At 41.0% G+C, this 13,564-nt stretch overlaps 1 protein-coding gene across 2 annotated transcripts in view; it reads right to left on the bottom strand.

Moving 5' to 3' along the window:
- LOC143988700 (uncharacterized) overlaps positions 1 to 13,564 on the bottom strand; it is a 191,498-nt gene that overhangs the window by 16,591 nt on the left and 161,343 nt on the right. For both annotated transcript variants that reach the window (XM_077488460.1, XM_077488461.1), the window contains exons 30-32: positions 2,348 to 2,511; positions 1,199 to 1,639; positions 92 to 241 (exon numbers count right to left, since the gene is read on the bottom strand). In XM_077488460.1, the coding sequence (XP_077344586.1) occupies positions 92 to 241; positions 1,199 to 1,639; positions 2,348 to 2,511 (755 nt within the window). The remainder of the gene's footprint in view (positions 1 to 91; positions 242 to 1,198; positions 1,640 to 2,347; positions 2,512 to 13,564) is intronic.

Raw genomic sequence — 13,564 nt, forward strand, 5'->3', positions numbered from 1 at the left:
AAAAAAATACTCGGAATTCCGATTTGTTTTCTTATCAGTTTTCAGAAATTCTATTTTAAATGTTCTCCTGCCCTTCATGATCTTGTCTCACCTGCTGCATATCTTCTGCTCTTGCCTGAAACTCTCTGCATGCCAGCTGTATGTCTCCCAGCTGCTGCTGCTGCTCCTGCACTGTCTGCGAGAGACGCATGTTCTGTCTCTTGCTGTCACTTAGTGCTTGCCGGACAGAATCTAGGCGCTCCTGAGAAAGAATGACAAAACAGCCAGTAATTAGAAGCTGAATTAATCATTGTGGGATATAATGTATTTTATTTATCTCTAAATGTCGACATTTGCAAAACAGTCATATAGGTATAAGCCTGCAGTAGCAAAATATTTAGAATAGAAGCAGAACGATCCATCTTTTATTACTGTCAGTGAGAACATAATTTTGAATTATTATTAGATTAATTGTTGTATGATTTTCAAAAACGTATTTTTCTATTTTATTGGATTTAAATATACTGTAGAGATTTGCAGATTATCAACTCATACACTTGCATTTTTAAAAGAGCAGCAAAGCCATGAACCATTGTGTACTGTAAAGCTGCCCACATGCACATACTGTGTGTCATTACAAATTTTATATAGAGACAGTTTTTTTTTTATTATTTAATTAACACATATTGATAAGATTATTTAAATAATTTAGATTTTTTTTTTCATCACAATTTTATGTAAAAACATTGTAAAGACTATACTTTCCCTTTAAACAGGTCATTCAACTTTTATCACATGGCTCTGAAATCATATTAACCTACAGCAACCAATAAGAATTCACTTTTACTGCAGTCATAATTGCAATGGATTCTGACTAGTTGCTATCAGTACTGAACTTATGCTAGCTACACACAACTTGAATTTTATCAAATTCTAAAAGAACTGGCGTCAGTTAGATCCACTTGTCAACACCAACCACCTCATGAATTTTACATTTGAAAATGAAGTTGCTGGGCTCGGTTGAACAGTTACTGTATCCTGCATCCTGTATTCTGACAGTTGTTGAAGCAGAAGCTGTCAGAATACAATGGCTGGCAGGGAAATTCCTTTAGCAATGCTGTTTATTGTGGATGAAGAAATCTAGTTGTGTATGGCTAGCCTTAGTTTCTTAAACTATACTCCTGAAAAGGGAATTTTGTGGAGGTGGTGGAGACGTTACCTGCAGGACCCGTCTGTCTTGCTCAGCTGCTGTCAGAGCTCCTTGTAATTTGTTCACATCTTCCTGCAGGTTACCCCTGCCAGTTGCTGCTTCACCAAGAGCCTGTGTCAGCCCCTGCGATTTCTCCTGCAGCTGCCTTTCTCCATCTTGTGCCCTAGACAAGGCCAGGCTCAGCTTTTGCCCCTCTCTCAGTAGGCCAGCCTCTCTGTCTTCACTCTCCTTCAAATGTTCCTGTAAGTCTTGTGCTTGGTCCTGTAAAGCCAGAACTTCTGCTTCTCTTTCTGCTAGGCAGAGCCGTGTCCTCTCCAGTTCCCCTTCCAGAGAGCGGCGCCTGAGTTCCAGGTCTGTACTGCGGTTCTCTGCAGCCTCCAGTATTTCTCTAAGGCTCTTACATTCCAGCTCCTGTCGGCTTTCACAACTGCGAGCTCGACAAAGTCGTTCCTACAATAGTGAGGATATTAAAATAATGTAATGCAATATTCACCTTCAATCCAGGGATTTATTTAATTTTTTTGCAGTATTAATTTACTGTCACTTGATGTCCTCAAGTCCTGATGGCCAGCATCATTCAACTGACATTCTCTGATCCCAAGTCATCCTTGACCCTTCCCAGCCTGTGACTTTATACTGTACTCAAAAGCAAAACAGTACAGTGGTGAGCTCTCTGTCACTCTGCTTTAATTTCCTTTCAGAATGTTCCTATTCAGCACATGAACTGATAAGGTTTGTGTGCTGCTTCTTCCTCTCAGAGCTCTGCTGCACAGGAAATACCGGGGCTAATAATAGGTCAAATTCAAATTCAGGTACTTAAATTGCTTTTCAATGTATTTATTTTTTTGATGCGTTATTGATTACTGAGTCGTGTTGATTTGTTTTATTTGTATCTGCCTAGAATTCAGCTTTAATTTGGTCATTCTGACCTTCCATAACTAGCCTGGGCAAGATTTGGGAGATAAGAACAGGCTTATTGTGTTAGGCTTGCGTAATATTTGGCAGCCAAAGTAACAATACCCTTACTGGCTAACTGAAGAAGAGATAGTAATACAAAATCCTTGTTCGGGGGTGCATTTATAGAGATATATTAGAAGAGGTATCTTCAAAGAAAACTGAAGTGAAGCAATGCTCATGTTCTAGTGCCATGCTACATACCTGTAAATCCCTCTTCTCATCATCACACATACGTAGACTATGCTCCAATTTTGAAGCACGTTCAATAGCAGTTTGACGTTCCAGCTCTACCTGACGCAGGTTGTCCTGCAGCAATCGCATTTCTGTGTTTGCTGTGCCCAGCTGTTCCTCTGTCTTACGTTGACCTACAAATAAATGATAATATAGGTCACCTTCACATGAAGTAGAAGGAAATAGGGACACAGGGATACAGACATGAATAAAATCTCGACAGGATTTCTAAATTTTCTGACTATAGAAGAAAATGGGTTTTATTACTGTCTATGGGTGAGGAGGAGTTTCCTTCATTTCCTGTTCTGGCACCAATCAAATCAATAGGAAGTGGTGACATTTTCCCTCACTTCCTGGTCTGTCTAAATCCTGTCAAATATACAGAACTTGAGGAGTAATATAAATGACAAAACATCAAATAAAATGTTGATGGGATCTAACCTTTCCACGTGAAAAAAATGACTGGAGTTGAGCTTTAAAAGTAGATTGGACACAAAGAGTGATAATTTGTTATGTTATAGGGAAAGGTTATTTGTACCTAAGCAGTACCCAGAAGAAAAAAAGTAAAAACCTTTAATACTTAGAAACACTGAAGGTGGCCACAGAATACAGCTTTCCCTGGAAAAAAAAGAAAAACCAAAAAAACCCCACCTATATTTACCCATAGGTATCTTGCGATGGTTGCCTACAGCCCAATATTTGATATTGCAGTATACATAATACAGATTTATCTATACCAATGCCAGAGACATAGACGCAAGCCACTTTAACCAGATAGCATCAAACTTATTCATGGCGTTCCTTAAAAAATATGCATGTTTTTCAAATGTCATAATCCTATTAAGATCTGAAATCCAGTCAGATACAGTTGGGGGAGAGGTCCACTTAAGGGCAATCTGCAGGTGACAAAGAGTGCACGTCTAATAGTGTTGCCTACTATAGAAAAAGTATAAGTAGAGATATCATCGTGGAGATATTTATATCCAGTAGCTCATTTAAGGTATGAGTCACCTCTGCCCAGTATCCCTGGAGTTTGGGACACCGCCAGAGAAGATGTATCAATGTACCTGTGTTACCACACCTAGCACAGATCTCAGGCCAATGGTATGCAAAAATTTAGGAGTTCGATAAACCCTATGAAGGATAAAGAGCTGGGTCAGTCTGAGTGATGGATAAAGGGATACATGAGGTAGAGACTTGAGAACATCCTCCCGGACCTCTTCCGAGATGGGACCAAGATCCTGTTCCCATCTGGCCCTGGAGAGTATGGGAAAGTTCAACAGAAACCTATCTAACAACACCCTATATATGTAACAGAAGTAAGACCTTTTGTTAACCTTGCTTGTACAATCTTGTAAACAACAGGGGTAGGGGGAAAGAGTATCTCAGCAGGCGAAAACTGGGCATGCAAAGCATGCCTCAATTGGAGAAATTGATAAAACCAATTTGATTGGAAAGAGAATTCTCCCCTTAAATCTTCAAAGGACTTAAGTAAACCGTTCTCGTACAGTTGAGCTGAAGTTGTTATTCTTGATTTTTCCCACCTCTGAAAGCCTCTAGGAACTGAAAGTTGGGGGAGTCTATCATTATCCCATATCGGGGGCATAGCTAGTGGGGTATGAAATGCCCATAATTTTTTTGACTGTATCCCATATTTTAAACATTAGCTTACAGGTGGGCATATCCGCACATGAAACAACCATATTACCCAGTCAAAAACATGGAGTGGTGACCGACCCATAAATGCATAAGAAAATAATCGTCGAGCAGGAAAGGGTAACTGTTCAAGCTCCCATCCAGCAAAATGCTGCATTTATGATGCAAAGAAATACATCCTTGGGTTAGGAACTGCCAGTCTACCCACATTTTTGGGATGTTGAAGAGTCTCCAATTTGATACGAAAGGTTTTATTCCGCCATATTAAACGCTTAAATATACTATTATTCGGAGCATTATATAAAAGATACAAAAGCTAAGGCATCCATATCATCTTAATTAGACTAATATGGCCTTTTAAGGACAGAGGGAGTTTATTCCAGATTTTGCTTTGGTCTTGGAATCTAGCGAGTAGTGGAAGTATGTTATATACAATATATACGACTGAGGGGAACCAGAGATAATTATCCCCAAGTATTTTATAGAAGACACAACCCTGAGCTGGGAAAGTGAGGATGGTAGTGGGTCCCGGGGAAGATCTAGGGGCATCAACACAGACTTCTCCCAATTTAAGCCTAACCTGGAAAACCTACCAAACTCCTTAATATATTTAATTCCTGCCGGTAAAGATGAACTGGTATTAGTCAGAAAAAGAAGAAGATCATCTGCATATAATGATACTGTTTCCTCCATATCTCCACTCCTCTTTTCTATTATATTGAGTGCAATGTTGTCAGAAACCATGAATCTGACCGAGACAGAAGTACAGTTAAATCACACTTGTTTAATAATAAAAGTAAATAGAAAAAACGTAGTCAAAACATAGCCAAAGTTCGGTAACTGAGGTGGATAGTCAGACAAACCAGAAAGTCAGGAAGCCAGAGATCAGTGTAGTGGAACAGCAAGCAGGCTATGGAGCCAGAAGGAATTTCAGCCAAGAAAGTCTTTAACAGGAATGCAGGAGATAGCCTCTGTGATGTTGACCAAGGCGAAGGCAGAGATCATCTGGGCTGGACGGCTTATGTAGGCAGGACTGTCGAGCATGATATCATCAACAAGTGAGTGACTATGGAGAGCTAGGAGCTCGCAATTAGCCAACAGCTGAGTGGCCAGTTTAGAGAAGGAAGGGCTGAGCCCAGCCATAACACATATGTGATCCAAGTTGTCTTGCGAAACGGACTGACAGTCTGGATTTGGAGTAATATCTGGGCATCAGCATCAAGAAATGTAAACATAAATCTATATGAGCACTAGGGGAGCCCTAGTTCCATTCCAGTGTTGGGTACTTTACTTTGCAATATATGCCTCCCTTGCTGGGGTAATGTGTTTATTACGATTCCATTTTACTGATTGTAATAAACTGTATGCTTTTATATTGTCTCTGCCTCATATTATGCTTTAAAATCTGACTTGGAACACTTTGTTCTGTTTGTGATAGATTTTTAAAATTATATTCTTTCTTTGAGCCCCCTCCACACCAGCACACAGTCCAGAATGTCAATTAAGCCTTATTTATAACAATGTCATTAAGACTTTTAGCAGCAATCTACACCTCCTTTATCAGCACTCAGATAATCACACTGAAACCCAGAGATTTGTAATGAGCATACCATATATAAGTCAGTGAAAGATTACAGTTTTTAGCATTTCTGACAATATCCAGGTCTAAGTATTTAAACAATGTTTAAACAGCATAATAATAGTATTGTAAACCTTCATTAGTATAGGCATTATGGCATGTGGTATATTTTGGCTTGCAGGGGAAAGCAGGCGACATTCCTGGCTGTTTCTTAATGCAGAAGCAAAATCAAGCCATGTTTTTATAAATCCTGATCTGATGAAATCATATACTAACAAACATCCACCTGACATTAGAAGAGGGCTATCATTATTTTAATAGTAAACACCCCTGTATTACAAGATGCAGGAGGCAGATTAGACACATTCTATCTGATATGTGGTTTAGTCATTTTACAAATATAAAGTTAAGCCTCAATCAAATGGTAAAAGTTTTTATTGTTATAACGTTCAGCAACAATAAAATACATATTAAGAATAAAGTGTGAACACTTCCATAACATTCACATTATAATCAATTGTCATCGTAACATTTTGCATTATTTCCAAATGTTCTTATGTGGAAGTTTATATATTGTAGTGTTTCTCAACCTGCCTTACCAGGAAGCAAAGTTATGCCTCCCTTGAGAGAAGTCACACATTTCAATGTGTTGCATGTTTCAAGAGGTACTTTCATGCTGCACAATAATACAGTGGTGTGAAAAAGTGTTTGCCCCCTTCCTCATTTCCTGTTCCTTTGCATGTTTGTCACACTTAAGTGTTTCGGAACATCAAACCAATTTAAACAATAGTCAAGGACAACACAAATAAACACAAAATGCAATTTGTAAATGAAGGTGTTTATTATTAAAGGTGAAAAAAAATCCAAACCATCATGGCCCTGTGTGAAAAAGTGATTGCCCCCCTTGTTAAAACATACTATAACTGTGGTTGTCCACACCTGAGTTCAATTTCTCTAGCCACACCCAGGCCTGATTATTGCCACACCTGTTCACAATCAAGGCATCACTTAAATAGGAGCTGCTTGACACAGTAAGGTCCACCAGAAGATCCTTAACCACTTCCCACCCGGCCAATGTATATATACGGCCGGGTGGGAGCCGCCTGCTCCTGATAGGACGTTCAGGAACGTCATTCAGGAGCAGCGGGATCGCGCGCGCGCGCGCCCGCGCAGCGGCGCGATCCCGATGTGCTCGTGTCACCCGGACACGGCACATCTCAGATCGGCAGGAGGGCTCTGTGATTGGCCCTCCTGATCACATGACGGCCGTGTCCAATCACGGCCGTCATGTGATGTAAACAAACAGCCGGTTGCTAGACAATCGGCTCTCCTCTCCTCACACGGAAGTCACCGCTGAGAAGAGGAGAGCAGAACGCTGCAGCCGGCTGATGATCAGTGAGTATGGGCTGCTTTTCACAGCTTTTTACTCACTGATCATCAGTGTAGTGTAAACACACAACACACCACACAGTGAAAACACAGTCCCCACATATGTCCCCAAAACACACATGTCCCCAAAACATACATGTCCCCAAATAATAAAAACACATGTCCCTAATAATAAAAACATGTCCCCCACATATGTCCCACTAAAATCACATGTCCCAATGATTATCTGCACACATATGTACGTGATCACCTGCACACATATGTACATGATCATTTGCGTACATATGTCCGTGATCACACAAACCAATTATTATACACTTAACGGAATTTTTTTACCAAAAACATGTAGCAGAATACATTTTGGCTTAAATTTATGACAAAATTTGATTTTATTGGATTTCTTTTCAAATAGAAAAAAGAAAATATTGTTTTTTTCCCAAATTTCCGCTTTTTTTGCGCTTATATCGCAAAAAAAAAAAAACGGAGTCGTGAATAAATAACACCAAAATAAAGCTCTATTTGTGCGAACAAAATGATAACAATTTCATTTGGGTACAGTGTAGCATGACCGCGCAATTGTCACTGAAAGCGCTAGAGCGCTGAAAGCTGAAAATTGGGCTGGGAAGGAAGGGGGTGAAAGTGCCCTGTATTGAAGTGGTTAAAAGCTACACATCATGCCGAGACCCAAAGAAATTCAGGAACAATTGAGAAAGAAAGTAATTGAGATCTATCAGTCTGGAAAGGGATATAAAGCCATTTCCAAAGCTTTGGGAATCCAGCGAACCACAGTGAGAGCCATTATCCACAAATGGCGAAGACATGGAACAGTGGTGAACCTTCCCAGGAGTGGCCGGCCGCCCAAAATTACCCCAAGAGCGCAGCGACGACTCATCCAAGAGGTCACAAAAGACCCCACAACAACGTCCAAGGAACTGCAGGCCTCACTTGCCTAAGTTAAGGTCAGCGTTCATGCCTCCACCATCAGGAAAAGACTGGGCAAAAATGGCCTGCATGGCAGAGTTCCAAGGAGAAAACCACTGCTGAGCAAAAAGAACATCAAAGCTCGTCTCAATTTCTCCACAACACATCTTGATGATCCCCAAGACTTTTGGGACAACATTCTATGGACCGATGAGACAAAAGTGGAACTCTTTGGAAGGTGTGTGTCCAAGTATATCTGGCGTAGAAGGAACACTGCATTTCAGAAAAAGAACATTATACCAACAGTAAAATATGGTGGTGGTAGTGTGATGGTCTGGGGCTGTTTTGCTGCTTCAGGACCTGGAAGACTTGCCATGATAAAAGGAACTATGAATTCTGCTGTCTACCAAGAGATCCTGAAGGAGAATGTCCGACCATCTGTTCGTGTACTCAAGCTGAAACAAACTTGGGTTCTGCAGCAGGACAATGATCCTAAACACACCAGCAAGTCCACCACCGAATGGCTGAAGAAAAACAAAATGAAGACTTTGGAGTGGCCTAGCCAAAGTCCTGACCTGAATCCTATTGAGATGTTGTGGTATGACCTTAAAAAGGCCGTTCATGCTCGAAAACCCTCTAATGTAACTGAATTAGGACAATTCTGCAAAGATGAGTGGGCCAAAATTCCTCCAGGACGCTGTAAAAGCCTCATTGCACGTTATCGCAAACGCTTGGTTGCAGTTGTTGCTGCTAAGGGTGGCCCAACCAGTTATTAGGTTTAGGGGGCAATCACTTTTTCACACAGGGCCATGATGGTTTGGATTTTTTTCACCTTTAATAATAAACACCTTAATTTACAAATTGCATTTTGTGTTTACTTGTGTTGTCCTTGACTATTGTTTAAATTGGTTTGATGTTCCGAAACACTTAAGTGTGACAAACATGCAAAGGAACAGGAAATGAGGAAGGGGGCAAACACTTTTTCACACCACTGTATATGGGTTATTAGACTGTAGCTTGTGATCATAGGAAAATATCAACACAATTAGAAAAGGGACATTGTGGGATGGTCTGCTGGAATATCAAATACCCGTTAATCCTCCTACTCCACACTTCTTATGCCATGTACACACGAGCGGAATTTCCAACAGAAAAAGTCAGACGGGAGCTTTTCATCGTATATTCCGATTGTGTGTATGCCCCATCGGACTATTTACGTTGAAAATTCTGACGGACCGAGAAAGAGAACATGTTCTAAATTTTTCTGATGGAACCAATTCCTATCGGGAAAACTGGTCGTCTGTATGCTGGTTCGACTTACCAAAAACAACGCATGCTCTGAAGCAAGTATGAGATGGAAGCTATTGGCTACTGGCTATTGAACTTTCTTCTTCTAGTTTCGTCGTACGTGTTGTACGTCACCGCTTCTTGACGGTCGGACTTTGGTGTGACCGTTTGTATGCAAGACAGCTTAAACGGAATTCCGTTGGAGAAACCATCAGGGTTTACTCTAACGGAAAAAACGCTCGCATGTACACGGAATTAGACTTTTTGATTGGTCTTGTTATTTATGCAAATACCCCCTCAAAGGCCACAAAAAGTGTTGCAGCTGCAGCCTGGGAGGACTTAAAGCGGAGCTCTAGACTCCTTCAGAAAAAAATAAAAGTCAGCAGCTGCAGATACTGTAACTACTGACTTTTAATATTTAGACACTTACCTGTCCACAAATCTAGCGATGTCTTGACCCCAGCTGATTTTTCAATCGGCTGTCGGGTGCTGCTGCCACCATCTCCACTAAGAGAAACCATCAGCCAAGCCTTGAGGTTTCACAGTCGGTTCCCTACTGCGTGAAGGACACTGTGCTTTGTGAATGGTCCAGCGGTGGGGGAAGGAGGAGGGGGTCGAACTTCCTGGTGACTTTGCTGCTGTAAGAACAGCTGGAAGAGGGAGCATGAACCTGTCAAACAACCCAGAAACCCTCTCCCCCCTGAAAAGTGCCAAATGTGGCAGCGGAGGGGGGTGGGGGCATGAGGCAGACAAGTGGAGTGTCCCCTTTTGGGTCGACCTCCGCTTTTATATTTCATCAAAACTGCAGAACCACAGAGACAGAAAGTCACTTTGAGGACCAGTAACTCTATCAGACTAGATATATGCGGAGGTTTTTTGTTTTTCTTTAAATACTTTGCACTCTTTTTACCTTTGCTTTCATTAAAGGATATTTTAAAATCATTAAGCTTTATCTTTAAATCTCTACAGCAAAAATAACAAATCCTTGTCTCTTTGAGTGCTACTGTATTTTAACATCTGTCATATCGCTGTCTGTCAAAACAGTGTGTATTACAGATGTTTCTTAGAAGTCAGACTTGTTACAGCAGATGCTGTGAACTGTGTGTGTGTGTGTGTTTCTGTTAAAATATGTGGTGATAGCAGTTGTGTATGTGTAAAGGGTTAACTGCAGAGTTAACTGACCCAGTGATGATTGCTCTCATTCTATGCATTAAACAACCTTCTACATGCAGCTCCCACCCCCAGCCCTCCTAATTACTTACCTGAGCCTGATCTCGATCCAGCAATGTTCACAAGAGCAGTGTCTCTATTTTACCTCATTGGACAAAGAAGCAACAGGAGCCACTGAATTCTGCTGCTGTCAGTTCAAGCCAGTGAGGAGAGAGCAGGGGGCAGGGCTGAGCCACACTATTAAGCAGGCATGAGTGCCCCCATAGCAAGCTATGGGGGCATTTGGCAGGGGGGAACAGCTAGAAGCATTGGCGGGAGGCCCGAGAAGGGGAGGATCAGGACTGCTCTGTGCAAAACCATTGCACAGAGCAGATAAATATAACATGTTTGTTATTTTTAAATAATACGCACATTGGGGGTTATTTACCAAAGGAAAATCCATTTTGCACTGCAAGTGCACTTGGAAATGCAGTCACTGTAGATACGAGGGGGACATGCAAGGAAAGTAAAAAACAGCATTTAAGCTTGCACATGATTGGATGGTAAAATCAGCAGTGCTTCACCTCATTTCAGATCTACCCCTTAGATTTAGAGTGACTGCACTTCCAAGTGCACTTGCAGAGCAAAGTGGATTTGCCTTTCATAAATAACCCCCATTGCCTTTACAATCGCTTTAAGGTAGGACATTTTTCTCTGCTCTTCTGCCCTGGGAGCTCTGCACCAAAAAATACCAGCATTCATCTCCCCAAAATGAAAGCTAATATATTAAATATTTCATGCTTATCAAGAATGAAGATAATTCTGATTCATCTGTTATCATGGGAGCAATTTGTTTTCTACACACAGCAGACTTCCAGCCCAGTAATCCTGTTGAAGGACTGTGTGAACATGCTATCTTTCCCTTCTGCCAAATCTAAAGTGGCTGATAACATAATTCATGAGGCCGGGTTTGGCTTGTGAACTGGAAATCAGCAGTTAAACATGAGCTGCAGGATAAAAGTGCAGTGCTCAGTCAGAATATTTGGCTGGAATATGGCTGTATTCTCACATGGACATCTATTACAGAAAAAGAACATGATATTAGATTGTTTACTTTGTATGTTGCACAAATTTTAAACATTTCAGATCAGTTAACCTAAGCTGACTTTAAGGTCTCCGCTCTATGTCCCCCATCTGGTGTATTCCACTGAGGGTACACACCTGGCTTGTATGGTGTGTAGTGGCTGAGATTGTTTTCTACTTGTTCTGCGGATTTCGGATCAGTTAGTTAAGTCTTAACATGTGTTGCGTTAGAGACCCTGTCGCCAGACCACTCATTTCAACAACAATCTTCTGTTCATTTAACATACTCATAGGATTATATGTACATTTTATGTATGTTATTACATGTACAAGCCTTGCTTGTGTAGACATCCAAATGGCTACTTCTGGGCACCACCATCTAGGATGTGATGTCAGCTCCAGCATACTTAGGACTGTCACTTCAGTAACACTCTACAGTATAGCAGGGGTCTCCAAACTTTTGAAAAAAGGGGCAGTTTACTAAAAACTAAAATACTGACTGGACTGTGGCCAGTAGGAGGGAGGAGCGACGTGCTGATGTCACCATGTTCACGCAGGACCCGGAGTGACGGGCTGCATTGGAGAGCCGGCTGGCTTGTTTTTTATGCTTTATATATTCTAACTGTAAGTACAATACTTTTTACTTATTAAAGTACCATAAGATTTTACACTATGGAAGCCTTTATTTCTTTATGAGGATCATGTGGCAATATTTACCTTTGAGTGGTATTATCCAGGAAGACATTGAGACCATTGCTGAGTTTACCAAAGGCCCAGGCTGGGCCTGGGAGCCAGACTCGGGACCGCATCGCTGAATCCAGGAAGAGGTTACTTACCTTATCCCCTGGATCCAGCGATGTCCCCCCGCTGTGCGAGCGAACCGTGCTCCGCTCGATCTATCAAGGAGCCAATCTCCGTTCCCTGCGAGCGTTGCGACGCACGGGAACGGAGAACGGCGCCAAATTCAAAAAGTGAAACACACAGTATAATGTAATCTTACAGATCACATTGCTGTATGTAATAATTTCACATCCCCTTTGTCCCTATTGTTCTCTCCAGTATCCTGCATGCAGTTTTATATTATAAAAACTGTTTTTTCTGCCTAGAAACTGGAGATTGTCCATAGTAACCAAAACTGTCCCTTTACATCAAAAAAGATTTTAGACCAGCTAGAAAACAGTGATAATAAATTAGAATCACACGCAGAACTGAGCGATATCGATTTGTGGGGAGATCCGTCATCAAATACTGAAAAGTAATGACAGTAACAATTCTGCAAATTTCAGTGTTTTTTGATTTGATTACATTATTGAATATTGGTATTGGTTTAGACAGATTTAAGTAAGTTATTCATAAGAATTACAGGACTACAAAATAAAACGCCAAATTTCCATGCAAAATAATTGTACTGCTTTCAGCACCTAAAATCTGAAATAATCATACCGCCAGGGAGGTTAAGCTGAAAGCACTTGTGTGTGTAGTGGTGGAAGTCATCACATTCTTTGGGTATGTCGTTTGTCAGCTTCACATTAATTTTTAATCTTTTATTTGATGAACTTTATTTGTGATATTCATTTTTAAATTTTTTACTACATTTATTTGTTAATGATTCAGCAGTCTAGCGCAACTTAATTATTGAAAGGTGTATGTTTTGTGTGTATCTCACAAGAAGTTGCAGCTTAGTTTGACATTTTTTACTTGATTTTTGATAGCACAGTAATTTTAATTTTTTTGTAGGAGTAGAAAATGCCCTGTCATTGATGGGAGTAAACAATGCCATAGGCTTGGTGGTCAATGGGAGTAAACAACAATTACATAATTGTGTCAGTGGGAGGAATAGTGCCCCGTCTTTGGTATCAGTGGAAGGATTAGTGCCTCAAGGGCTGGATAAAGGCAAGCAAAGGGCTACATCCAGCCCACGGGCCACCGTTTGGAGACACTTGCTCTATAGCATTGCCCTTCTCTATTCCTTCAGCAGCTGCATAAAAAGTTATGTGGGGAGTTAAAGGAAGCTGGACCAGCACAGTAATTAGACTCCCAGAAGAGAAGAGGGCTATGACATGCAAGGAGGTGGAAGGGGGCGGGCACTGTGTTCAATTTTTCTAACAAATGCAAAGGCACAT

This window comes from Lithobates pipiens, unplaced genomic scaffold (genome assembly GCF_037356315.1).
Source record: "Lithobates pipiens isolate NorthernLeopardFrog02 unplaced genomic scaffold, aLitPip1_a1.2 Scaffold_18, whole genome shotgun sequence".
In the NCBI taxonomy this organism is placed as follows: Eukaryota; Metazoa; Chordata; class Amphibia; order Anura; family Ranidae; genus Lithobates; species Lithobates pipiens.